Here is a 27,422-nt window from a genome sequence, read left to right on the forward strand (position 1 = left end):
AAAAAATGATTCATATAGCATTATGATTTACAGAGCGTAGAAGAGGTGTATACAAAGAACATGATTAAATTCCTGCTACGAAGTGGGACCTTTAGCAAAAAAAACACCTTGAGATTAGGCTACTACACATGACATACAAACTAAATGTAGGTCGAGCCCAGATTTTAATTTTCTTTTCATCATCCAGCCCAAACAAAAGTTTTAACAGAACGCCAGAAACTGAATGTGTAGATCAAATGTAATGCATGGTGTTGTTATGTATTAAATTATCATGTACAAAAGCCTACTGTGTTGGCTTCAAATGTACAATAGCTTCCTCTGTGGGTTTATGTACAAAACTGGGTAAAAGCATATTATTTAAGTTAAATTAAAAATAAAAATTCATAGACTGATCATTTAGAATATTTACATTTCGATTACGATACATGTATTAAACACCAGGGCTCGAATTTAACAAACGGCACAGACAGACATAAATTGTCGTAGGTAGAGAGCATCACCGACAGTCAGTGCTGGATTTATCAGGGGACAATTGCCCCGGGCCCCCTTGTCAGAGGGGCCCCCCAGACTTAGGACTTCCTTTATAAAAAAAAATGTAATAATTATAAAATTAGTTCATTTTTTAATTTGTCATGTAATTTAATTTCTATGTTGAGGGATCCCCGAACCATTTAGTGTCCCCCCCCCCCCCCAGGTCTAAATCCGGCCCTGCCGACAGCACTTTGCTGCCACCAGTAAAGCTCTCAAAGATGGCAAAATGTATACAGCTGGTGTACATTATCTGGCAATATTCAACATTTGCACATTTAAAATATGTCTACCATAAAGCAAAATAACCTTTTAGCCATGTTTCTTTGCGGCAAATGTCACTTTTAAAAATATTGCCATAGACAGGCTTCAAACTGCCGTCGGTGGGACGTTTCACCCATGGCAATTCTTTTAAAAATTGCAGTGGGAGACAAATTCTTAAGTTTCGAACCCTGAAACACTTGAATGAGCATGTATCTTGTCACCTGCAAAACTAAGACACCGAAACTGCCAAGATGTCGAGTTCAAGAACAAAAATGCCATTTCAGTGGTGATAGAATTTCCAATAAAAGGAAGCATGTCAACATATTGATGAAAACGATACAGATAATAATGGAAATCTAAATAGTAAATGTAGACAAAGTATGTACTATTGATATGAATTCTAGAAAAGGTTAGAAACGTTTTCATTGCATTATATATATATATATATACATATATTATAAACATATTCTGCAGAATATAAAACAAGCTCTTGCATTTGAATTGATACATTAAAAACAAGTACTGTGAATAAATTTCCAATTTATTCCAGATGAAATCGGACAAATGTTTTTTTCCCCTCCTCTTGAACAAAATAAAACACCTGTAAATATATATAACTGGCACCAATATCTTTTACGGTAAAGTCTTTATTTTCAACAGCACTATTTTAAGTAAATGTTTGGGACTGTTTTAGTTTTCAAACGCTTCCCTTCTTTAGCAACATGACTACACACACATTTATAGCAGTAATATTTGAGCATCACACAAGTCAAACTTGGAGCCATTGACCCCCGTTATAAAAAATATTTCTGGCCGTTTCTTTATTTTGCCATTGAAGTCACAGACCCTAGTTTGAACTTGTGAAAATGGACACCAAGTTTAGTTAATCTACAAACCTTTAACACATCAGGATAAAGTTACAATAGAGTGAAACAAGAATCTGTGATGTTAAAACTGGGAAATACCCTTAAAAAGCAGACTAGAGCTCATCTCCATAACCGTTATTTCTCGGAGGTACATGCCTTTTTAAACAAGAAAAATACATTTTATGGTACTAGAAACACCAGAATGACCAGAAACACTTCAGATGTATGGAAATGGATAATCGAAACAAAAAAATATAAGATAAGTGTGATTTCAATTATGAAAAACAGCTCTAAGAGTGAAACATATTTTATTTACAACTTTTTGCTTAAAGTATCATTTTGTCAAATCCAACATGTTTTTGGTCATCTTGTTATTAATAACACCTCAAAATTATTTTTATGAGAAACAAAAAAGAAAAAAAGTATATATATGTCAGAAATTCGGGTCAGTGACTTTAAACATGTTCTTGTTAGTTCAATACTTACCTTATGCACCACCTGTAAGTAATGGAATGGATAGGATACCTGTAGATTTAACTACAAAGATAAAACAAACGAGTCACTCCAATGAAAACTGACACCAGCACGGGCAGATCTAGTGGGTGTTTGGGGTCTTTTATTTCTTTTAATTCATTATCCACAGTATACAACACTAAATTGCCCTCATTTCAAAATCCCCTACAGGTCTTGCTCCCTATGGAAGCTCGCCTCACTTGCCTTCGACAAACTCAAACCCCACCCCCCACACAGACTTTTCACAATCCTAGATTCACTCCTAATCAGCATCATTTTGTAAGATTTAGTCTAAATAAATTAACTACAAATCAGTGTTTTTCCCCCCTCCAAGACACTGTTGACATGAATTTAGTCCCACTCGGGCAGGTAGCCAGGCATATGCATGAACACACCATTGAAAATAGGTAAAGACAAAAATTTGCAGGTATCTTTAACTAGGGGTCAGAGTGGGTGAGGGAAGTTTAGTTCAAATTAGTTGCATTCACAGTCATGCAAGAAATGAACAACTGGAAAATATAAGCAAGTCATTTGCCAGATTGTCTCCCTTACCCAGGAAACTTGTGCCTTGTATGTTTATCATTAATTTTGGCCTAGCTATGCACCTGCCAATTAAACATCAGCTTTGACATCTTGTATTAATATGATTAATTATTTGTTTCATTATATAACAAGACAGTTGATTATCATTTCTCCAGGGCCTTACATGTAATACAGATTGATTTTTATACACATAAAATCACAGAGCCACAGGTTGCAGGTTAGCTCTCGTAACACATTAGAGGAGTATATAATATGTACAAATGTTTTCACCATGGCAAATATTAGATTAATCCAGTAAAAAGGTTTAGACTAGTATACTGCAATATAAATTTTGAACAATACGTATTGTAATATTTTTCTACCATACCAGTATACTGTGCTTATATATTCTGTATGTGTGTTAGTGCACACATATTATATTTTCAAACAAAAACTACCAGTTTAAGAAAAGAAATAATAGCTTTCACTTGTTTGGAACAAGTCTCAATTGACTGGTGTATCATTTTATGTAAGATATACAACATGTACATGAAATTGGAGCACTTCATAAATGCTAATAACTGAGAATTGGTCTTCACAATATATTGTGGTACGTATCGCAATTCAGGTATCTGTATCGCAATATAAACATTTAGGCAATACCCATCACTAGTTGTCAGACAGATAAAAAAAACCTACGACTCCCAGTTCTATGGTGAGAATGTAATATACATTTTTAAAATTGGCCCGGACGATTCTGAAAACTGCCTCAGCGAAAACAAATGCAGAGACAAAAGTAATTTGCTGCAGCTAAAAGGCACTTTGCCTTGGTGTTTATATTTTTAATGCAAAATAAAGGATACTCCCCAAGTGTCTTGTGATATCATAATTTATCACCACAAGTTGATAAAAGTATTTTTATACTTTTATCAACAAGTACTGATAAATTATATCACAAGACACGAGGGGGGTATTCTTTTTATCATCCATTATCATACTTTTCATCTGCAACAATTGTAAACAATGTCAGTAATGTGGGTTGAATGTCACTATATTTGGCAGCGGTACACTCGTTAACTAGCAGAACGATAGTGGCGTGACGTCACTAATGATAGGTTTAGCGCTGAAACATACACAGTGACGTAACAAAATAATGTCATGAGATTAAACTTTGACCAATCAAGATTATAAGAATCGATCTCCTAGAAGAATATCACAAGAGATATGACAAATTATAGTGCCCGCGATATCTCCTACAAAAGCTTTTAATGGATGATAAACTAGTATCTTCTCACAATAATATCCATTGACAGAACGTTAATTGATTTTACTGCAGCTTTTACATCAGCACAGCTGAATACTGAAGTAAAAGGTCATATGACGATTCACTAAGGCAAACATCAATCTGATGCACTGAGTCTGCAAATCTAATTGTTTTTATACGATGATACCCATACGTAAGTAGGAAGCATGGACCCCAGGGACCATAACTCTTTCATCCACAGATATTTTGCAATAAAGTGAATTATGATCTTTGCTATTCCATGACAATTCATCTTAACAACATAATCCAATAAAAAATTTGCAACCATGATTCTACCACAGAAGATACCAATACAAACAGAAAGGAAAGTCATGTTTTAAAATGTAGTTTAGATTATGATGTCATGTTTGATTCAAACTGAATGATATTGTGATGAAATAAAAAGCTTTGCCTCAATGCCTGAGCATCAAATGTCGACTAAAATTTATAACAAAGGCCCTCAAAGGACCTAAAAACTTTACCAAAATGTATGCAATTAGACACATAAAAATCAATACAATAATTCACCACACAAATATACTGATTTGTGACAAAACCGTGATACTGGACACTGTGCCATTATTAAGATGGATGACGAGAGACACTAAACACCATGTGTCTCAAAAAAGCGGACGTAAAAAAAATAAAAATAAAAATAGCACTGAAAACGAGCATCAATATTACAAAGAGCGTACATTTTTTAAAACTTGTGGTTTAAAGACCCACAATGACTTGAGCTGTAGGAGCTGCAATCATTTTGTCCCAGTAGAAAGAAAAACCTAGGTCCGTAGGTATAAAGCTATGTTACTCCAGACTAAATCTGAACGACAAAACCGTTATCATAAAATGATAATCAACATTTGGATCTTTGATCAAAGCAGAGTTAAAGGGATGTTTTAACAAGATTAAACTAGAATTTACTTTGAGCACCAAACATGCAGACCTTGTGCTTTTTAAGACTGTTTAGGCCAATTTCTGTGTTCATGTTTTTTGACGTAGCAAGAGTTACCAAAAAACCAAGCCACTCCTATGAAAACACAATTATTGACAACAGAAGACCTTTTTTTATTTCTCCATTTTCTGTGTTCTGTAATCGCAGTGCAAAAAAAAGTAGTTAAAAGTTGTTTTGTTTAACAATACCACTAGATCACATTGATTTATCAACTATTGGATGTCAAACATTTTGGTAATTTTTGACTGATATTCTTATAAGAAACTCAATACATTTTTCCATTGGCAACAAGGAATCTGTTATATGCACTTCCCAAACAGGACAGTGCATACCACAGCCTTTGATATAAAAGTCATGGGGGACTGGTTCACTGTGCAAACACCCCTCCCCCGTGCACATGGCAAATGGCCCTCCAAGAATCTGGACTTTGGAATTTGAAATGTGGACAATAAAATACGACAAAGGGTAAAAAGTCTTGCCTAAACAAATAGCATGTAGTTACGTCTGGGGATCCAAGGACAGAATTCTTTATACAGGTGACATTAAAATCTTGAATGTCAATTTATAATCTCTTCAACGGACTCAGTACCTGTTCGTGTTCATTGGACGAGTTTTTACTGTAATGTTCTGTATTCATCTTAAACAAAAGCCTTTCTGACTGACCAAATGCATGGGGCATATCACACAGTCATTAAAGTGTCATAACGACCAGACATACAAGGTAGGCAATCTCTTCGTATCAGTCTGTGTTTATTATGTAAAACAGTTCAGAGAATTGTTCACCATACCAAAGACCATTTCGAACAACCCAAGGCAAATTTTGTTAGCATGTGACACAGTAGGCATTGAGAGTGATTAAAACATCACACTAACATTAACACAAACATGGTAATACCTTTCTGTGTCAGTTAGGTTACACAGTCCAATGTTCATCATAAATATGTACGGTGAATATGCTTTGTCATCAACCAAGTTCTATAAAAAAAATTACATAATTTTTCATGATCTTTTTACTTTAAATGAAAAAAATATTTTCAATGATTTCTCTGCATCAACACATACAATATTACAATATACTGACATAAATTGCCAACCTGTTCTGTGTTTTTTTACTTTTTTCTTTTGTTAAATTATCAATCAATTTTCATTTTTGATAACCTGCCAGGATGACTTTCCAGGCCTGAAAAATATCATTTGCAAATTTTACAACTTTCCAGGATTTCCATGACCCGTATGAACCCCAAACAAAAGCTTGTTGTAAACGACCAAATGTAGTTCACTGCACGTGACACATTACACAGTCACTTTACCAAAACACCAAGATCAAAACAAAGGCACAAACATTTTGATCACATATATAAAACTGAAGAGCCTTCACATTATGTCATTTCCAGGGAGGACCTGTAGTATGGCTGGGAGAGGGATGACATTTGGTCTGTCGACGGTAGCAAGGCTTTGACAGCATTCACAGAATCGGGGAAGCGGTTGTGATAGTAGTCGAGTTTTAAATACCGTGCTGTTACCAGCCGACCTGAAATTAAGAATATAATGGTGTTACTGTAACTGTAAGCCAGTGATTTCACATTAAGACAGAAAGAGACATTGTGTAAATAAGGATTCCAGTAGAAGCATCTGGTGGGAAACAGTTATCGTACTTTCACCAAGTGTACCTATAGTAAAATATCTTGATATTTAACAATGATCAATAACATACATATGAATGATATCACTCTTATCAAAATAAAGCGATACCTTTTTTTACTTTATAGCCATCTGATTGTCTGTGATGACATAATACTGACTTTGAATTGCCTGTTGGGCAATCATATCTATTATATAAAATGTCACAGCTTTTGGCACAGTGAATCCATGATAGGCTCAGTTACGTGCAGGGCTTCTAGATTATGGTAGCCCCAATCTCATGGCTAGTGATATTCAATGTTGGGCTAGTAAATACCTACCACTGCCATGCCCAACAGCTAGTGAAAAAAAGGTTATAAAATGCTGCATTTAAGTATATTTTGAAAATACGAATATCCTGTTCCCATCCCCCAATCTTAGTGTTTTTAAGCTCTATGTCCCTCTTTAAGTGACATTATTACTAAATAGGAAAATTGTATTAACTTAAAGTAGAGTAGGGCTAGTGAATTTTTAATCGTGGCTAGTAAATCTTCAAAATCACTTATCCCATGGCTAGTAGATTTTATAAAAGTTATAGAATCCCTGTACATGACAAATATCTCAGTTGATATTATGGTAAATGTAACAGAACAAATGACATGCTAAATAGGCCTACACCATATCATTGTAATATTAAAATGTAATGAGTGCATCATTAAATCAAACATTTCAATTAAAAGACATAACATTTGCACATGTGAAAAGATACAGACAATTGGGGCCACATATTTGTTTGATATATGCTTGTCCTTAGGACAGCCTCCAAATATCCTTAAAACTGACCAATGAAATGGATTAATTTAACAAACAAGCAGTTAGGAATGATATTTCAGGGGTGCAAACAGTACTCGCCCACTTGCCAAATGCGAGTAAACATTCTGATGGACGAATAAAAAAATGCAACTACCAGTCCTACGGGCGATCTATCTTTTTCTGACTGACTGTATTATCATTTTTGATTTATTTACTTTTTTATTATTATTTTTTTTGCCATTGAATCCACGACTACACATCAGTCATGCAAGAATTCCAAACCATTCAAACAAATGTTTTAGAATGATGTCAAAACACACAATAATACATGTGCCACATTGCCAATAAATGACTTAAGAGTTCCGAACTACACAAGCGTGACATTCCGAAAACGGGTTATAGCAAAAACGGAACCATGCCAAAACAGCCCCAAACGAAAATGGAACCAAACTGGACAAAATGGAACTTAGCGTTGATTAAAACGGCACCCCACAATCTATATATCTACAAGATATTATTTTTTGCCATTATAGCCAAATCGGTTCTGTTTTCGCCAAGAAAAATGGTTCCATTTTGATAGTGGTTCCGATATAGCCTAATTCCCAGGAAACGGGGCCTGTCAAAGGTCAGTAATTCTTAAAAAATAATGATTTGTTTACGTTAAAAGTATGTTGCCGGTGTGTTTTGAAAAGATTCTTCTATTAAATATTTGTCACTTGAATTTTGTAAATCTATATGAAAGAAATGTGAATAACGTAGTCTTGATCAGAATATTTCGACATGTATTGATTTCCCAATCAAGGTTTGATTTTGTTCGTCTGCCATGTGATGTTGATAACTTACCAAGTGTCCTTAATGTTTTTGTCATTAAATATATATACATACAGTGGCGTAGGAAGGTGCCAAAAGGGGGGTGCACATGCACACACATACAAATAGAGGATATTATATGAGTGTCCATGACAGACGATGTTTACGGCACGAGTGTCGTAAACATCGTCTGTCATGGACACGAATGTAATATTCTGTTTATTACCATAAATGAACATTCCAGTCATTGTTTACAAACTAACGTTTCCTTAACAGCGGAGTAATGTTTGTTCATTGATGTCTTGAAAACAAATCACAACCAGTTCTAAAGTTACGTGATATTTATACACCCACAAGTAAAGAGTATACATGTATCAACAGCTGTAAATTGTAAAGCATGTGTATACTAAAAAGCAAACAAATACACGGTAATTGAAATAATTAGTTTTGAATTTGAATGACGTCGGCATGTGATCAGCTTACACTCGAAATAAAAATGTATTAATGAAGAAAGTAGTATCTGTGGAATGTCGTGTCAGCCAATCAGAAAGAAATGTACTCTTACAACAGCCAATCGTTAAACTCCCAATGTCAAGAGGATATACGATTTAGTTATGACATACGAGGGAAATTGTATGATAAATATGACCCTTGTTATGCTGTACCTCGTAGGTAATAAAAGTGGGGGGATCCCCCCCACTTCCTACGCCAGTGATATTATAAAATATTGCTAAACAAAAGTATATTTTCTATAGGCTGGCGGACAAGTAAATTTTTGTTGGTTCTGGTTTTAGTTGAAATATTTTCCATTTCTGCACCCTTGTATTTGAAGTCAGGGGAGCTGCACAAGCTAGATTTTCTTTACACATTTATGTAGAGTATGACACAAAATGTGTCTTCAAGTGGGAAGACCTGAGCCCACATGGCCCTCACACCTTTAAAAAAATACTTGATCAATAAACTAAGCCATCGAGTAAACTTGAATGAATGTTGCAATGAAAAATACAGAATTCCAAAAGCATACTTACGGTCAAACCACCACCCATGCAGTGCCTGCCTTGCATTGCCTGCAGCCTGACAGCTACTGCACTTCAAGTAGACACAACCCTATCAAACAAACCAAAGACGTATATCAATACAGACAATTGGGGCCACGCATTTGTTTGATATATGCTTGCCCTTAGGAAAACCTCCAAATATCCTTAAAACTGACCAATGAAATGGGATTAATTTAACAAACAAGCAGTTAGGAATGATATTTCAGGGGTGCAGAAAGTACTTGCCCACTTGCCAAATGCGAGTAAACATTCCGATGGACAAATTAAAAAATGCAACAACCCTATCAAACAAACCAAAGACGTATATCAACTTAACTGCATTGACCAGATAAAAAAAAGGGAAGACCTCACCGTGAAAAAAAAAATGAAGGGAGTGATTAATTGTCTCCCTAACTTAAGGTTGAGGGCGTCATTAAATAAAACATTTCCTTCCCTAACTTAAGATAATGTTATGCCTTTCAAGGTATTATTATGTTAATGGAAGCTAAAAATCACTCTCCTTAAACTAAGATGTCTCAGGAGTGTGATGGAGAGCTATATTCTGTCCCATCCTCCTCCAAAAATATTTTTTTGTAAATAATTTCAGTAAATGTTAAAGCGTTTGGAAAACCCCCACAAACCCCCCCCCCCCCCCCCCCAACTATTTCTGTGTACAATTTAGAAATAAATAACTTGTTGTAAACTCCATAGTATGAAAAAAGGTGTTCCCTGTGGGAAGGACTATGGAGTGATAGCTCCCCTTAAAGGGACATTCCTGAGTTTGCTGAAATTTTTAAGATGTTATCGACTAACAGAGACTTTTTAACGATTGTTATTACATATCAAATATATTTTTCTACATAAAATATTAGTGGCTGTATATTAAACGTGTGTCTGATCGTTCTACTATTTATACTTGGTTAAATTTCATTTTATTTCGTAAAATATATTTTTTCTTACGTATGAAATTATTTGAAGACAAAATCCAGTTTGGGCTTCTTACAAATATTAAGACGGCCAGAAAAACATTGAATATACAGACACTGATATTCTAAACAAGAAAATATATTTAATATGTAAGTTTAATCGTAGAAATATTTTATTAGTTGGAAACATCTTACAATGTAGCAAACTCAGGAATGTCCCTTTAAACAACGAGTTCTGAAAAGGTGAACATTATAATGTGAATATATATTTCTTGGACAGAACTCTGGTGAAGTAAAAGGTTGTGCCCACAACAGGCATGCTTAAACAGTTCTCTGATGGAAGCACATCAAACAATGTCCCATACCCATATTAATATATTGTAAAACAAAATATTAATCATTTTAATAGTCATTCAATATTATAATCAGCTTTGATTCAGATCCTATAAAAATTATTTAATTCCATGGAATTAGACTTTTATATATTTTGAAACTAGATATAACTATTTTTCAGATTGCTTAAGCGTGTTCAGTAGTATTACACATAAAATAACCAAAAATACATTGTAATATCCATTCTAATAAAAACATTATCAAAATATAAAATTTTAATCAATTAATACAGTCAAATTACATTTTCTGCTTAAAAAGAGGACAGGAAAAATAATGAAAATTTAAAGAAAAATCCTTGAATAAGTCAAACAATTATTTGGTAAATTATCTCAGAACACACCTCTTTTGAATCTTTATCGACATAAGTGTGGAGAATACTGTTGACATCTCGACACTTTTCGAGAATCGCATCCTGAACGCTCAAGTGCCAGTCTGTGTCATTTTCTCTGAAAACAACAAAAGTAAACAAATGAGGATAAATTTCAGTATTTGTTTTACAAATCTCAAAGCACTCTTTCTATTCACGTCTCTCATTTCCATCTCATTTCTTCCTGATTTCACAGGGCCTATTTTTCAACTTCTTTTGCTATACATCTCCACATCACAGACCTTATCTTTTTAACAGATACAGGTGCTCGTCTCTTGTGGCCATCCATGCCACACACCTGACATTCGAATTTTGCTGTGGGCTACTTCCAACATTGTTACGTTTCTCCTATTACTAGTATCCAATACCGTATAACTGTAAATAAAATGTGTTGAATGTGTTGTTAAATAAAACATTTCCTTCCTATTACTAGTGAACATTAGTCCCATGGGACAGACCAGACCAGGATAAATTTCCTAAATATTTTGTTTTACTTTACTTCCAAGAACACTACAGACAGCAGACCTGGAATAATCAATAACAGATCCCACTATTACAGATAGCCTTATCAGACATTAAATCCCTTGCTACTAATGCAAAATTGTAGACTGTGTGTCAGAAATACCAAATGTTTCAACTTCCAATAGCCGATGATTAATTAATCAATGTACTCTAGTGGTGTTGTTAGACAAAACAAACGTTAATCTTGTTTTAGTTTAAATAAAATTTTACTTTGTGATCGATACATTCCTCCTCCTCCTCCCAAATGACTGCGATTAGTAATTAAATAGATATTTTTTTATTTAACGATGCACTCAACACATTTCATTTTTGATTATATAGCATCAGACATATGGTTAAGGACCACACAGATATTGAGTGAGGAAACCAGCTGTCGCCACTTCATGGGCTACTCTTTTTCGATTAGCAGCAAGGGATCTTTTATATGCACCATTCCACAGACCACAGCCTTTGTTACACCAGTTGGTATGGAACGAGAAATAGCCCAATTGGTCCACCGATGGGGATCAATCCTAGACCGATCACGCATCAAGTGAACACTTCACCACTGGTCTACGTCCCGCCTGTGATTAGTAATTAAAGCTGACAGTTGAACACTTACACATCGGCATCAAACATGTTCCTAATCTTCAGACACGGAGTGGGGCTGAACAGCACTGGGTTGTTACCCGATTCATTATGCTCACCAAAGGCTGGAAAATTGACAAAAGATGGATAATTATCATGTAAATCATCAAATATTGCTTAGTGAACACAGTGCTAAGATTTTACCTATTTAACACACACAAAAAACCAAAATAAAGATTTTAAAAGACAAAATCTATACAATCATTAATTAGAGAGAATATTTTCTTCAGTATTGTGATTCCCTACGCAAATTTTCAAAATGTTAAATAGCAGTTGCTACTCAATTTTCAACCGATCACAAACTGTTGCTAATCGAAATTTTAAAAATAAAATGTTCTCTGCATTATATACTCTTCAAAAAAGTAGGGGAACTCTAATACGAATTTACAATTGCCAATATTGTAAGGTATATTAGCTGTGGGGAATGGTTATATGATAATAGTGAATTAATTGGGCAAACACTGCAACCGGTAATTCACTATTACAGTAGGTTTTATGACCACCAAAGGTCTTGAAGGACGATTGGGGTCAGAAGTGAAATTTGAAAGTTGACGTTTTTTTATCAGTAAATTGTAAATTCAAACAATAAAAATGACTAAAAATAAAACAGTAACAACTGTATGATCAACAGAATGAAAAAGACTGACAGAAATAATGTTCCACAGTGATTAATGGACCTTCCTGGAAATAGTCAAAATCGAGAATGACACCCCACGCACATGTATGGAGCAACTGCGTGATGCATGTGCAAACTATGGAATGTCTTTAGGTGTGTTGATAAACAGACCTGAACATTCTTTACTAGGATGTCTGTGGTCAAAACGTATGTTTTAATATTTCAGATTCCCCTACTTTTTTGAAGAGTATATTTGGCTATAATATGCCAGCATATCATAACAACTATTCAGCTGCTAATTTTTTTTATTTTTTTTTTAAAGTAAACAAAATTCTGTATTGGTGTGATATATAAAACAGTTACAATCCATGGTGTTCCTACCTTGTCCTTGCCAAACTTTGTTTCCATTTGGAGACGTCTGAAATAAAAGACATAAAACAATTATACTGGGCACAATATTTCAGGCAAACCACTGTTCTGTTTGTGTGTTGATTGATGCAACTTTAATTTCACAAGAGCCACCAACTGGTTACATGGTGAACCATTACATGTGGTAAACATCACATAAAACCAACTTCCAGTTATTTAAAACTTTGAAATACTGTCCTAATACAGGCATCTGCTTTCCATAAATACACAATAGATGCAAGAAGGAAAAAAAAGCTATAAAAGAGTTGTCTAAATAAAGTGAAACCTCATAAAACTGGACTGTCTGTAAACCGGAATTCCCCCAAAACCAGAAACTTTTCAGTCCTTTTTTAAACCCCTCTAAACCAGATACCTCTTAATACCAGACATTTTACTTTGTCCCTAGGGTGTCTGGTTTAGAGGGGTTTCACTGTACAATTACTTGATAAATTAGTATTCAGCCAACTAAGTAGGACTTTACCACAAAATTAACGACAATAAAGTAAGAAGAAAAAAAAAGAAAAAGAAGTGTTTTGTTTAATGACACCACTAGAGTACATTGATTAATCAATCATATGCTATTGGATGTCAAACATTTGGTAATTTTGATTCGTAGTCATTAGAGGAAACCCACTACATCTTTCTTACTGCAGCAACGGATCTTTTATAGGCACTTTCCCCACAGACAGGATAGCACATACCACACCTTTGATATACCAGTCGTGGTGCACTGGCTGGAATGAGAAATAGCCAAATGGGCCACCGATGGGGATCAATTCCACACCGACCATGCATCAAGTGAGTGCTTTACCACTGGTCTACATCCCGCCCACATAAGGTGAGGAATAAATGACAAAATATTAAAGTAACCGACACTAGTTGTTAAACACTATGATGTACTTGTCACTATTAAAGCCATTTTTGATCATTTAAATTAGAAGTACTTACATTTTATTATTTAGAATATTAATGTTTGTACATCTGAAATGGTTCTGTTCATGCAGGGTTTGGCAATACCCCAAAATATACATTTTTCATAATTCTAAAAATGCATGTTCGTCTGAGAAGTAATGGTTATTGAAGAGAAGCTCTAGTTATTTTAAGATGGTATTTCTACTAGACTTGAGTCTGCACCTTTAATGCTGCTTGTTAGTAATTAAGTGAACGTACATAACAAACATGTATTAAAAAAAAAACCTTACATGGATCCACCTCCAGACAGCAAATTCTTCACCTTGAATAGTCTGCTCTTCTAGTCGAATGCGGGATTCATTTGCCTCAATGAATTTAACTGCTTTGTTCCAAATGGGCAGCAGCTCCTTTCTGTGTGAAATTATAATGGAGATGTTTAAAACCAAACACCATTACATGTGGATCTAACAGCAGCCCGTTGGAGCTCATGTTCAGTTGACCTTTCATTCGACCAATCAAAACCATACTTGCAAAATCATGCCAGTGATTTGAAAAGAATTTGAAAACATTTGGGATTATGTCGAGGGTATACAAAATTATTCGGGTGAATTACGAAATATGCTGAAAACTAATTGCCATATAACATTTTATACAAAAAAAAATTCAAGACGGAAAAAAACTGTGTGATGGAATAGCCATAAAATCTGTTTACACTAATATACAATCCAGTTTATTACTGCACTTTCCCCCCTGTTTTTTCAATGTTGAATCAAGATCGCCTATAGCATAAATAGTCTCGCCCGGTATTTTTATAATTTGTATGCTACTGAATAACGCTATAGAAGGCGAAGTGTAATTTGTCGATATTTAAATTGTTATTTATAGATGAAATGCCACCTTTTTGTTGGTTTGGGTGATCTAAACTACCAACTAGATCAGAATTACCGTGTAGCTGGTGGAAGAAGTTGATCTCTCACATGCTGCAAAGCTAGATACGGCTGCAGATTTTTTCCTTCCTCCTGTTGAGTTAGGTCATAATGCTTTTTTAAGATATCTGCCAAAATAGAAAACACATGTACTTAGATCAGTGCCCTTTAGTCCCCCACCTCCCCCTTCTAATGGGAATACAAAGAAAGAAAGAAAGGTTATATTAACAATGCACATCACATTTTAATTATGGTTATATGGTATTATGCATATTGTTAAGGACCACACAGATAATGAGAGGAGACCTGCTGAGCTACTCTTTTTGATGAATTAGCAGCAAGGGATCTTTTATATGCACCATCCCAGACTTCATTGCACCAGTTTTTGAGGCACTAGCTGGAACAAGACACAGCCCAGTGTGCCCAATGACAAGGATCGATCCCAGACAGACAACACAACAGGTGAGCACTTTACCACTGAGCTATGTCCTGCCGTTATGATAATTCAAAGTAACTTAAAAGTTTCTGTATCATCTGTAAATGCCCATCAAGCAGATTGATAACAATTAAAAAAACCCATTATCATCAGTCATAGAACTGATTTCACCAATAACCACAACCCCTGCAACGATGAAAATGTCCACGTCCATGGCAAAAAACAAATTCTAATATAGTCCACAGCAAAAAAAAGTGCAATCTCCATGGCATTGCCGATTGCCTTGGGCAATTGCAGGGGTTGAACCAATAACCTTATTGTCATCAGCAAATATGTATTTTATTATTAAGTGAAGAAATCAACGTACCAATGATATTTTCCACCATAGAATACACCTCATGCCGTTCTTTCTCATTTACAGCAATTCTCCATCGAATGAACTTTAGGAGCAGGAACAGAGTCACACTAACTGTCAAGATACACAAATACTAGTTAATACATAGACCATGGTATTTTTTCCGAATACTATTTTTATGTCAACTCATGTGTGAAAACCATATTTTCACTCATTGCTTTGCAATTCATGAAAATATGGTTTTCACACATCACTCGTTGACATAAAAATCGGTATTTGTAAAACCCCCATGAAATAGCCTCTATATAAATATTATAATGCAACTTTCAATTAAATGGCAGGTATATCTATAGTCCTTCCAAAACAAAAGCTGACTTGATCTTCAATTTTTTTTTGAAAATCTATACCATGTAACTATAAAGGTAATTTTTCTACATTTCAGATCAAATCTGATCTACTTGTAGAAAATTATTAAAATTAAACAAAAAATCTAACTTCAACTAAAACAAGAATTTTGAGAGTACTGCTAAAATAAATACATGTCCTTACTGGGCCTAACAAATTTTCATTTCTCCGAAGATCAAGGGCCATAAGAGTGTCAAAAATGGCCAAATCTGCATGAAAGACAAACAAGGTCTGTAACTCTATATTATAAAGCTATACACAAAATGTCTGCTCAGTATCTTGAGGCACTGCAAAAACTAAGTCTGGAAAACAATATGTGAAACAAATGGACAGACGGTTAGACTGGTAAAGGACTAAAAATCATATGCTTAAATGGATGATAATAATAAAGGTAATAGGGTTAGTAGGGCTGGTAAAGGACTGAAAATCATATGCTTAAATGGATGATAATAATAAAGGTAACAGGGTTAGTAGGGCAATATATAGTATTTTTGTATGTAATTCAAATTGCAATTTTTAAAATTAATTTAATATTAAATATTAAAACAGAACAAAGAGATGGAATATTAAAAAATCCCCCCCCCCAGTTGCCCCCCCCCCCCCCCCCCCCCAACTGCAACTGACACTTAATGTAGATTATCAACATATCAGAGTGAACGTGCAAGTCAAAGAATACATACTCAGGAAAAGAACAAACACTGCAAACATGACCCTGGAGAATGACCTCTGAATGCGACAAAACAAACTCATGGCTGCGACTGTTGCTTCCAAAAACTCCACCTGATGCCGTTTGTTCGCTGGTTCACCGTCTTTATCAAGAGCACTAGAAAATACATCACACATCATTATTAATAACACTGAAAATATTAATACAGTTAAAAGTTTGTTTTGTTCAACAACATCATTAGAGCACATCGATTGGTAATTTTAAAATATAGCCTTAGAAAGGAAACCCACTATATTTCCATTAGTAGCAAGGGATCTTTTATATGCACCATCCCACAGATATGATAACTCATACCATACTTTTGATATACCAGTCATGGTGCACTGGTTGCAATTAAAAATAGCCCAGTGGGCCCACCAACAGGGATCGATCCCTGATGCATCAAGTGAGTGCTTTACCACTGGGCTATATCCTGCCCCTCATACAGTACAAATACAAAGTCCATATTGATGAGACGCGAGTGGCGAGATTTAGCACAGGCGGTAGACTGCTTGCGTGAGGTGCCTGTATCGAAGGATCAAACCATCTCAGTGGCCCTATTCTCCGATTTGGTTTTCCGCTGTCCAAACCAGTGCCCCATGACTGGCATATAAAAGATCCGTTGCTGCCGATGAAAACATATGTAGTAGGTTTTTTCTGAGACTTTGTGTCAAAATTTACCAAATGTTTGACATACAAAAGCCGATGATTAATAAATCAATATGCTCTAGTGGTATAATTAAAGGGACACACCCTAGTTACGGCTATTTGTTAACCATTACGGCGTTGTTTTTCGCTATTAAACCCCATTTTTCACAAATAAAATTGCACTTTACTTACATTTTATTATTTAGAATACACATTTCCATTCACCTGAAGAGCTTTTTGGTAATCCTGATGTTTGTAAAACCACGAAATATTTTTTGACAAGACGTTCTGTCGAGAAAAAAACGTTAAGCAAGCGACGTCCAATCTATTTTTAGAGGGGATATTTCCATTTCAATGTCACAGACGTTGGTATATCACGTGACCGTTATCATTTTGGTTCGGTTTGTTTTCTCGTGCACGGTTTGCGCAATCAACATCCGATTTGTTGTTCATTTGTGAGATTTTTCTTCACAGTTCGTGAACATTTTCAGTAACAGTAAAGTTCAGACAAGTAAGTGTCTCAATATAAAACGTTACAAACCCTTAAAACCAATAATTTTGCTAAGTCTTACGATATCTGGAGAGGGAATACAACCAGGACAGAACAGTTGGAACATGTCCAGGAGAGGTGAAACGAACGCACCCCAAGTCTGTGAAATTTGTCGTGATGTAGGCATTGTTGTGCTTCGATTGACATCTACCGGTGACATCAGAATACTAACTTTCAAAATTATTTCAAGCAATTGGGACATGGGGATTCCCATGGTATTTATCGATATAAAACCTGCTTTTTCACTCCATTTGATAAAAACATGATCTAAGTGTGTTACAGGTTTGTAGATTAACCAAATTATAATTTATTTTCGCTGGATAGAACTAGGGTGTGCGGCTTTAAAGAAACAAAAACTTTTAACTTTTAAAACAAAAAAATACAAATATCACAGAATATATACATCAAATTAAGCTCTCAAAATTTAAAAAAATCAATTCTGGGTGGAATTGAAATGCAGGTTTCTTCTCTCTTTATGTAGACTAAATACTGCATGATTAACAACTTATAACCATATTTAAACAAGGGGAAGAGGCCATCATTAGAGAAACATTCCTTTCCATAAGGCAAAAAAAAAAAAAAGGTGTGTTTCCGATTGCATCCCCCAAAAAATTAGGCTAGGTAGGTAGCGTTTTTTTTTTTTTTTTTTTTTTTAAATTGAATACTATAATAATAATATAATAATAATAATAATAATAATAATAATAATTATTATTATTATTATTATTTTTCATCATTATTATTATCATTATTGTTATTGTCGTTGTTGTAGTAGTAGTAGTAGTAGTATTGGTATGCACTGTTTGTGTATTTCCTTAAATTAATGGGACATTTGTATTAATTTCGTTGTTCTTAATTTAAATACTTTATGCAAACATTTGAGATGCATTAATAATAAGACCTGTTGATTTAAGTGAAGACGAGAATTAAGCTGAATTGATACGATTATATTTAATCGAAATAACCTGTACCAAGGCTATGTTCGTACATTCGGGTACTTCCGTGACCAACCAAGCTGTTCGGTGGTAGCTAATCAGGGGAAGGAACTCTATTACAAAAGCTTTTCCATAATTTCTCGGTTTTTCGGAAGGGAATTACATGTGCAAAATGTATCGTATAATAGTATGTAAACAATATGCAAGGAAGGAAATACTCTTGTTTGGTGATGTTGTCCTCTTTTTTTTTACTTTTTTTTTTTTCTTTTCTTTTTTTTCAGTTTAAGAGAAAAACAAATTAGGGTCGGGGGGTGGGGGGTAAAACTAGGGACGGTCGGTCGACCGGAAACACACCTATTTTTTTTTTTGGCCTAACTGTAAGGTAATATAATACTGGGAAAAGAAGAAAAAGTTTGTTTTGTTTAATGACACCACTAGAGCATTGATTTATTAATTATCAGTTATTGGATGTCACACATTTCGTAATTCTGACATTAATTAGCAAGGGATCTTTTATATGCACCATTCCAGATAGGTTAGCACATACCACAGCCGTTAATATACTAGTCGTGGTGCACTGAATGGAACGAGAAATAGCCTAATGCGCCCACCGACTGAGACTGATCCTAAACTGAAAGCGCATCAGGCGAGCGCTTTAATGGTACAAAAAGTCATAAAACAAAATGGAAGTGCACACCTTATCTTCCAGTGTGGATTTTCAATGATGTGATCCAGACAGGCATTCATCAAGTGTTCCAGCTGCTAAAACAAATATAAAAACATTTTTGGTGCATACTTGTTAACACGAATCACGACTATCAAGACAGTAAGAAATATATTTTTTTAAATTTCAATATCTCATGAAGACAGGAAACACAATGCTGTAAGTTTTTACCTTTGATTAATTATAAAAAAAATTTATTATATTCATTAGTTTAAAGGTATCCCACTGGTCTAGCCACAGCCACAGCCCCTAGAATTTGTTCATTTGTATATAGAGAGGGCTCGAACTTAAAGGGACATTCCCGAGTTTGCTGCATTTTAAGATGTTTCCGACTAATAAAATATTTTTAATATTAAACTTACATATTAAATATATTTTCTTGTTTAGAATGTCAGCATCTGTATATTTAATGTGTTTCTGGTCGTCTTAACATTTGTAAGAAGCCCAAACTGGATTTGGTTTGTTTTGGATTCTTGATATGGAGGCAAAATAATCATTTAGCGCATTTGCTTTATCTCTTGGATGAAGGTGAACATTATTACCATCAATAATTGGGCTTGATATTTTGTTTTTATTTCCGAATTTGCTAATGGATTTTGCCAGTTTCCACCATTGGTTAATGGGGGTTGTTTTGTCCATCAGTGTGTTTTGTTACTTTATATTGCCAGACCTTGCCTTTTAAGGTGCGCGGCTGTGATCGCGCTCGTACATCGCATGTAATTTCAGTCTGGTGAGTGTGAAAAATAGCGCAAGTTACACTTAACAAACAGTGCATGTAAAATAATTTTGTATACTGATTGCCACTATTTACCTTTTGCAGCTGATAGAAAGATCCGCTTAATAATACCAGAATTTTTTTTACAAGAACGGTATCGTCCATGCAAGATTTTAATATATGACTGGTACATATCTTTGCTATACAAATTGGAAAACACAGGTTTAATAGACATCTTCAAAGACGTACCAAACGGATCAAAACATCTTTTCCTATTTAATTTATTATTAATTAGAAATAGTCCACTTTTGTAAGGTAATAGGTCACAACGTCTGATAAGGATAACTCATTTATACTGTTCATATAGTTATGACAAAAAGAGAAAAGGGATAGAATTAAACAGTGGCTTCTGTAGCCTACACAAATGAACTCGTCACAGAAATCAGCGAAGTTGGTAAAATTGTCTCGATTAGTTAATAACTGTTAGCCTACAAAGCTTACGCAAGGTCTCGAAAATGGCAATCGTTAATTTTATACTTTGTTCTTTTTTAAAAAACCAAAAAAAACACCCAAAACCCACAATTTACACAGAATAATAAAAAGAAGGAAAAGGAATGATAATAGGTATGTAGGAATAAGCCTAGGTATTATTTTACGTCTATTATTATTTTTTTTTTTATCTTTAAAAAAATCAAATCAAATTAAACTTCATTTAAATATTTGTATTTCAGCCAGAGGTTAATGAATATGCATATGTTATTTAGATATGTATATATATACACACTATAGTAACAGTAATCAATGGTCATTTCCGATTATTTAATTTTTGTTTCGTTTCGAAAGTCACAGACCATGTGACTGGAACATGATTTGATGCCAATACTCTGCGGCATATTGACCAATCAGAGCTACTAGGGTCAGATTACTTTTACTCTGATGATGGTGTCTAAAATTACGTGTTTTTTTTATTATATGTATTTATTGTGGCATCCCACGTTTGGAATAAAATCCTTTGTAATGACAGATTTTGTATATTTTGTTATAAACAATATTGGGGCCGTTCTAGATCAATGACGTAACGCTGTCAGAGCCGTGCGTAACTTGTAGCGGTAGGTCAAGTGATGTGTTACAAAATGTTGAGGGAGGGAGACTGGTTGCATAATTGTTGAATTAAAAATACCACATGAATGTCAATGTCCCAACTAACACTATCAATTGAAGTAACTGTAGGCCTACATTTCACGAGTTATTTTTAAAAAAAAGTTTTAATACTATAAATCAGTAGTGCACATCTGAGATGCTTGGGTCGTAGTTCATGAACCACCACCTCCTCGGAACCAGTCTTTTTCCCCATTCCAACTATCTTAATCATGTGCGTTGTACATAATAATGAAATTCAAGACAAGTTGATTCCTATATATGTTTAGCTGCACGTTCATCAAACCATCTAACACTGAAAAGGTATATATATATAATTGTGTGTATCAAACTATCTGGATAGTACATATTGTAATTAAAAAATCAAATGGTCTGCATCAGTGTATACGTGTCATATTTCTATAGTACTACTCCTAAAACTTTTTAATAAACTATAACTCGATTCCTGAAAGGGAAAAGACGTCAGACTACACTAATGAACCAAACAACATAAAATTAGAATAAAACATTATTGATTTATTGGTTAATTTTTGCAACATATGTCTCTGCATTTACATGTACAAATTACTCCATAAATTAATAAATGTTTGGTTTTCACTCGCCATAGAATTTTGATGAGTGCGATTTTTCACTCGCCTAAGTGTTTTGAATGTGCGATTTTTCACTCGCCTTTGTTTTTTAAAAGGCAAGGACTGTATTGCTACTTTTATTATTAAGCATGATTGTTCTAGAAAAAAATAAAATATATATATATAATATAATCTTGTTTGTGTTGTTATTATGTTTCAAACTGAACTATAAGGATCATATATTATTTATTTTAGGTATGGTACATTTGGGTATGAACTTAAAAGAAATAAAGGACAATCCTTTAAGAGTTGTTAAGTAATTAACTAATTTCTCACTGCTCTTATCTAACATTATAATGAAGTGAATTAACTGGCAAATGTTTAAATGTATTTACACTGTGCTCCCTGTATGAAACTATCAAAATGGTATTAAAATGAACATTTGCATTAAAATGTTTAAAGTTCTTCCATAGAAAAAAAAGAGACGTTTATTAATAAAAAGTGTATCTGCATGATAAATGTTTTTTAAAATTCAATATATCAATTCTTCGGTTAGTAAATTACATTAAGAGCTTGCATACTAGTTACTACATACATTGCCAGTGTGTCCCATTTTGCGTAAATACACTTGAAATTCATCTCTAGACATGTTTTTCTCCGAGGCAGGGGCAGTACCACAGTTTACTTTCCCTATGAAAAAAACAAACAAAAGGCAATTAATTTTAAAAGCATCAAACAGGTATGTAGGAACAGGGAGGCTGGAGGGAGCGGGTCTGAGAGACAAAAATGCTCTATTAGTCTATATAAATAAGGATAACCAAATGGCTTGTGTCCCCCACCCCCTCCACTAGTAGAGACTGCCCCTCCACTAGACATCATGCTCGCCACTCAAGATGTTGTTTCTATGAGCCTGTCAAACACACGAATCTCAGATACAGGGCGTTTGTTGTCTTTGAATGTAGGAGTCTGTTTAATAAACATTGGCAGTTGCTTTTTCTGTGAAGTGATGTGTACAATTGTAAGCATGAAAAGTAGACAGCAGTGATTGCTGTGCACAGTAACCACTCAACATGCCTCGGCTGGTAGGTACTGGGTTCGCAGCCTGGTACCAGTTCCAACCCAGAAAGTTTTAACGACTCAGTGGGTAGGTGCAAGACCACTGCACACTCTTCTTTCTCACTAACCGCTAACAACTAACCCACTGTCCTGGAGAGACAACCCAGATAGCTGAGGTGTGTGCCCAGGACAGCGTGCTTCAAGCTTAATTGGATTATAAGCATGAAATTAAGTTGAAATGAAATGGAAATGCTTTTCATTAAGGAAGGAAAAGTTAAAGTCTGTTTTGTTTAACGACACCATTGTAACACATTAATTTATTCATCATCAGCAATTGGTTGTCAAACATTTGGTAGTTTTTGACATGCCACATTCTTTCATTAGCAACAAGGGATCTTTTATATGCTCTTTCCTAGACAGGATAACACATACCACAGCCTTTGATATACCAGTCTTGGTGCACTGGTTAAAAAAAAACCCAGCCAGAGAATACTAGTAGGTCCACTGAGGTGGTTCGATCTTATGATGCAAGCACCTCAGGCGAGAACTCTACTGGCCGAGTTAGATCTGCCCCTCAACCAATAAACACTGTAGATAACTAAATTGTGAACAGGAATAGCTCTGAGTAGAAGTTTGCTAACTTATTTATTAAAGCTCAAAACTGCAGAAACCTATAGTTTTTCAACAAAATATCAAATGCTATATGAAATGATTTTGTTTAAACATTTTTTTTTACCAAACATTTTTAAAATTCACAATTGACAAATAATTAAATGAAATAAGTGTAAAAAGAGCATGTAACATGAGGCACATCAGATATAATTTGGAGCAGGGGTGGGGGACATAAAGACTTATTTCTGACAGAAGCATGTATGCAATTGGGCAGGGGGTTAAAAAGACACACACCCAACTTAGTTGACCGTGAATAGATTTTTCAATGTCACAGTGAATTATATACATTGGTTATTGCTAATTTGAAACAAAGCTTTATATAAATACTGCAAATGTGTACCAAAAATATTACCTTTCTTGGTGCTTAGAAGATCAAAGAGATCTGTTATGACAACCATTGCCTTGGTAACATCTTGCTGATCATAGCAATCCTGAAAAATTAGGTCATACACCATATTAATAAACACCTGAGACAGAGCAATTTATTTGATTTTAATTAATACATACAAAAACCAGTGTACATGTAGATAAATGTATAGCACTAATATACTGCACCTTTTAACACCTTCACAAACATGTGTATACATACATACATACATACATACAGTGGACTGTCTAAACTAGATTAAAGGACTGATGAAATGTGTTGGTATATATACAGTGCCAAATTAGACGATCCATGGCTAGCTCTGGGTGACCAGAACATTTTGCCAAATTGTCTATTAAACTTAAAACAATTGCTGAAATGCAGTTATTTACTAACAAAATATCAATTATTACATGAAATTATTTTGCCAAATTAAAATAAAATTCGCCAATGGTTTTTAAAATTCGCAATTGGCAAATTTGGCGAGTGCCAGAGCTAGCAGTGAGACTGTGTCACCCAAGCTATTGCCAATGGATGGGACCGAGAGTGGACTGATTTAACTTAAGGTTTGGCAAATCTGAATTCAAAATTTCTAATCTCGGTGAATATATAGGTCTGTATCTATATTTTATAATATATTTGCCGAGTGCTCTGTCATAAGACAAAATTAGTAGCATCTGATTTTAAGAGTTACTCTAAAATCGCCAACTTTTAGAATAAGGCAACTATTTATATATTTTGTGAGAGAGAATACTTTGCCGTAATAACAAAAAGAGAGAAGATTCATGTAAATTAACTTCTTAATACTAAAAAAACCAGGGCTTGAAATTAACAGCACTGACAACAATTGCTGTCGTCGTGATATAAATTGCCGTAGGTAAAGCTCCTCAACAATGGCAAAATGTATTATAGCTGGTGTATATAATCTGCCAATATTTAACATTTGCACATTTGAAATATGTCAACATACAGTAAAATAATCTTTCAGTCATGTTTATTTGCTGCAAATGTCATTAGGCTGGCTCAAAATTGCCGTCATTGAGCCGTTTGACCTATGGCAATTCTTATAAAAATTACTGCAGGAGATAAATTCTTAAGTTTGAATTCTCTGTAATAATAGTAACGAAAATTAAATTTTAAATCCAAACCTGTGCTGATTTTTCAGTACACAACAAAAATTTGTCTCTAGGACCTGAAATTACAAAAAGTTAAAACTGAAAAGGAATTAAATACAATTTTAAGATACTGTAACTGATGGAGATAAACATATTCAATACTATACATAGGTACCTGTAGATTATAAAATTAATGCCAACTGATAGTGATAAGTGTGGTAAATCCGATACTTACTGGATTACTAAACAATATTACCCATCTAGTTTAAGCTAATTAATGAATATACAGGTTTATAGTCATGTACATACAGGATGAGACGTAGCCCAGTGAATATACTACCTCCATCCCACTCCCAATGTTAGGCGACATATTTGATTATTACTATTATTTAGTAAAATTGTATTAACTTAAAGTAAAGTAAGGCAAATGAATTTTTAATCGTGGCTGGTAAATATTTTAAATCACTGATCCCATGGCTGGTGGATTTTATAACATTCTAGAAGCCGTGTACACATGAAAAATATTTAATAAGATGTTTAATCTAAAAACATATTATTATTACTACCAAGCTTAGTTGAAGTTCCAAATGATATCCATGACAGAATGTTTTCTTTACGAAGAAAAATGTAGCCTGTTGCAACTATCACAAAAAATATTGCAACAAACATAACAATACCACGAGACACATGTACATGTTCTGGGTAGCGTTTTTTATACTGATAGCGCTTCTCATTCTGATTTCTAGGTGACACATGATTGGAAACACTTTTGCGTTTGGGAGTATTTTTTCTGTCTTCATGAATATGATTGGTGAAGGATAAATTTGATCGATATGGTGATGTATTTGTATCATATCTACTGTTATTGCTTTCGATTGTGAAGGTTGTATTCACAGATTTGTTTTGAACTTCGTATGAACTGTCGTCTGCATCCTGTTCAATTAAATACTCGTCATCGGATGATTCAAATGTCTCATCTCTTAAAATCTCTGTGGATCTATTTGCCGATTCATTCAGTGCATCAAGATCGGGATATAATTTGTTGGATTTGCTACCAATGCTTTGGTTTAAATGTGTGCCTTTCCTAGGACTAGAGCTCGTAGGAGATCTCGAATTTTCTGACATTCTACTACGAAGAGGTCGTCTCAACACACTACTACTTGTATCATGATCAAAATGAGGAGATGCTACTGGCGTGGAGGCAGCGGCTGTTCGTTGCCGTAATGATCTAGTAACCATATCAACCGCTCGAGCGGTTTTAGTTTTCTTGCGGCCTTCCGCCTGACCCGCACATTCAGTCTCGCTGTCGTCCGAGCTAAAAACATCTAGCGTTTTTCTTCCGCTCAGGCGTTTTGAGGACCGATCATTGCCTCTTTGCTTTGAACGTAAATGGTTCAGTTTCTTAATTAACAAAGCGCGTTTGTCTCTTTTGATTGGAAGTTTGACTTTCTCGCCAAATCTTTCCAGTTCTTCGACCAGTTGTTCGTCAGTGATCTTGTCAGCCATGTTTTCTGATACCGGACGTCGCTTCTGCGCATGCTGATGACCACTTTCATTGTCTAGACTGGTTCTTTGTCAATACAAATTATTTTTTAGGTTTTTGGTTAAAGCATAATATTTCATGACATTACCTGCAAGACTTCTGACATAGCTAATGTTTTGTTTGTTTCTTTCTTCTTCTTTTTTTCCCCTCTCCTTCTTCATATTTGTAAAGTATAGGCCTACTATAAAACTACGAAAACGTACAAAATATCAGCACCAAATCTTGCTTCCAACTAACATGAATTTGGGATGATAATAATAATTACTTTATTTATTAAATTAAAGGTGACAGGTTTGGCATCTATATGCCAATCTTCCACCAGGCCCTAAACCATACATATGGTGTGTGTGTGTTGTAAGTTTGATGGTGTGTATGTGTGTGTGTTCTAAGTTTAACGGAGTGTGTGTGGTGTGTGAGTTGAGGGGGGGGGGGGGGGGTTATTACAGGGGGCTCTGGCCCTCCCAACTCTAAAGTGTGAAAGGCGATCTAAATATGAATGGATATTTTGATTTTATTATTTATTATTCTTAAATTTTAAAACGA

The 27,422-nt window shown here is 34.6% G+C and overlaps 1 protein-coding gene across 3 annotated transcripts; it reads right to left on the reverse strand.

Annotated features, from left to right (window-relative positions):
• Positions 1-3,762: 3,762 nt before the first annotated feature.
• Positions 3,763-26,842, reverse strand: LOC121369050 (inner nuclear membrane protein Man1-like). Of its 3 annotated transcripts, XM_041493871.1 has the most exons (15): positions 25,903-26,842; positions 25,370-25,413; positions 24,207-24,285; positions 22,722-22,816; positions 19,658-19,722; positions 16,802-16,944; positions 15,729-15,830; positions 14,945-15,053; positions 14,290-14,410; positions 13,061-13,097; positions 12,038-12,128; positions 10,888-10,993; positions 9,220-9,298; positions 6,291-6,479; positions 3,763-5,923 (listed from the first exon to the last, which is right to left on the reverse strand). In XM_041493871.1, exons 1-14 carry the CDS (start codon positions 26,840-26,842, stop codon positions 6,328-6,330), a joined length of 2,163 nt encoding a protein of 720 aa, XP_041349805.1. In that variant the 3' UTR covers positions 3,763-5,923; positions 6,291-6,327. The 3 variants fall into 3 exon arrangements, with proteins under 3 accessions (XP_041349805.1, XP_041349806.1, XP_041349804.1); XM_041493872.1 differs by having other exon boundaries at positions 3,763-6,479; positions 19,658-19,719; XM_041493870.1 differs by having other exon boundaries at positions 3,763-6,479.
• Between the last annotated feature and the right edge of the window lie 580 nt (positions 26,843-27,422).

The sequence above is a fragment of the Gigantopelta aegis genome, chromosome 3, assembly GCF_016097555.1.
Source record: "Gigantopelta aegis isolate Gae_Host chromosome 3, Gae_host_genome, whole genome shotgun sequence".
NCBI lineage: Eukaryota > Metazoa > Mollusca > Gastropoda > Neomphalida > Peltospiridae > Gigantopelta > Gigantopelta aegis.

Excerpts from the sequence above, each read along its gene's own strand:
- LOC121369050 (XM_041493871.1), bottom strand. The coding sequence starts at position 26,842 with ATGGCTGACAAGATCACTGACGAACAACTGGTCGAAGAACTGGAAAGA. Across the intron at positions 19,723-22,721 it reads AAATGGGACACACTGGCAAT|CAGCTGGAACACTTGATGAA; the intron begins GTATGTAGTAAC and ends TATTTGTTTTAG. Across the intron at positions 15,831-16,801 it reads AGTGTTTGTTCTTTTCCTGA|TTAGTGTGACTCTGTTCCTG; the intron begins GTATGTATTCTT and ends GTATCTTGACAG.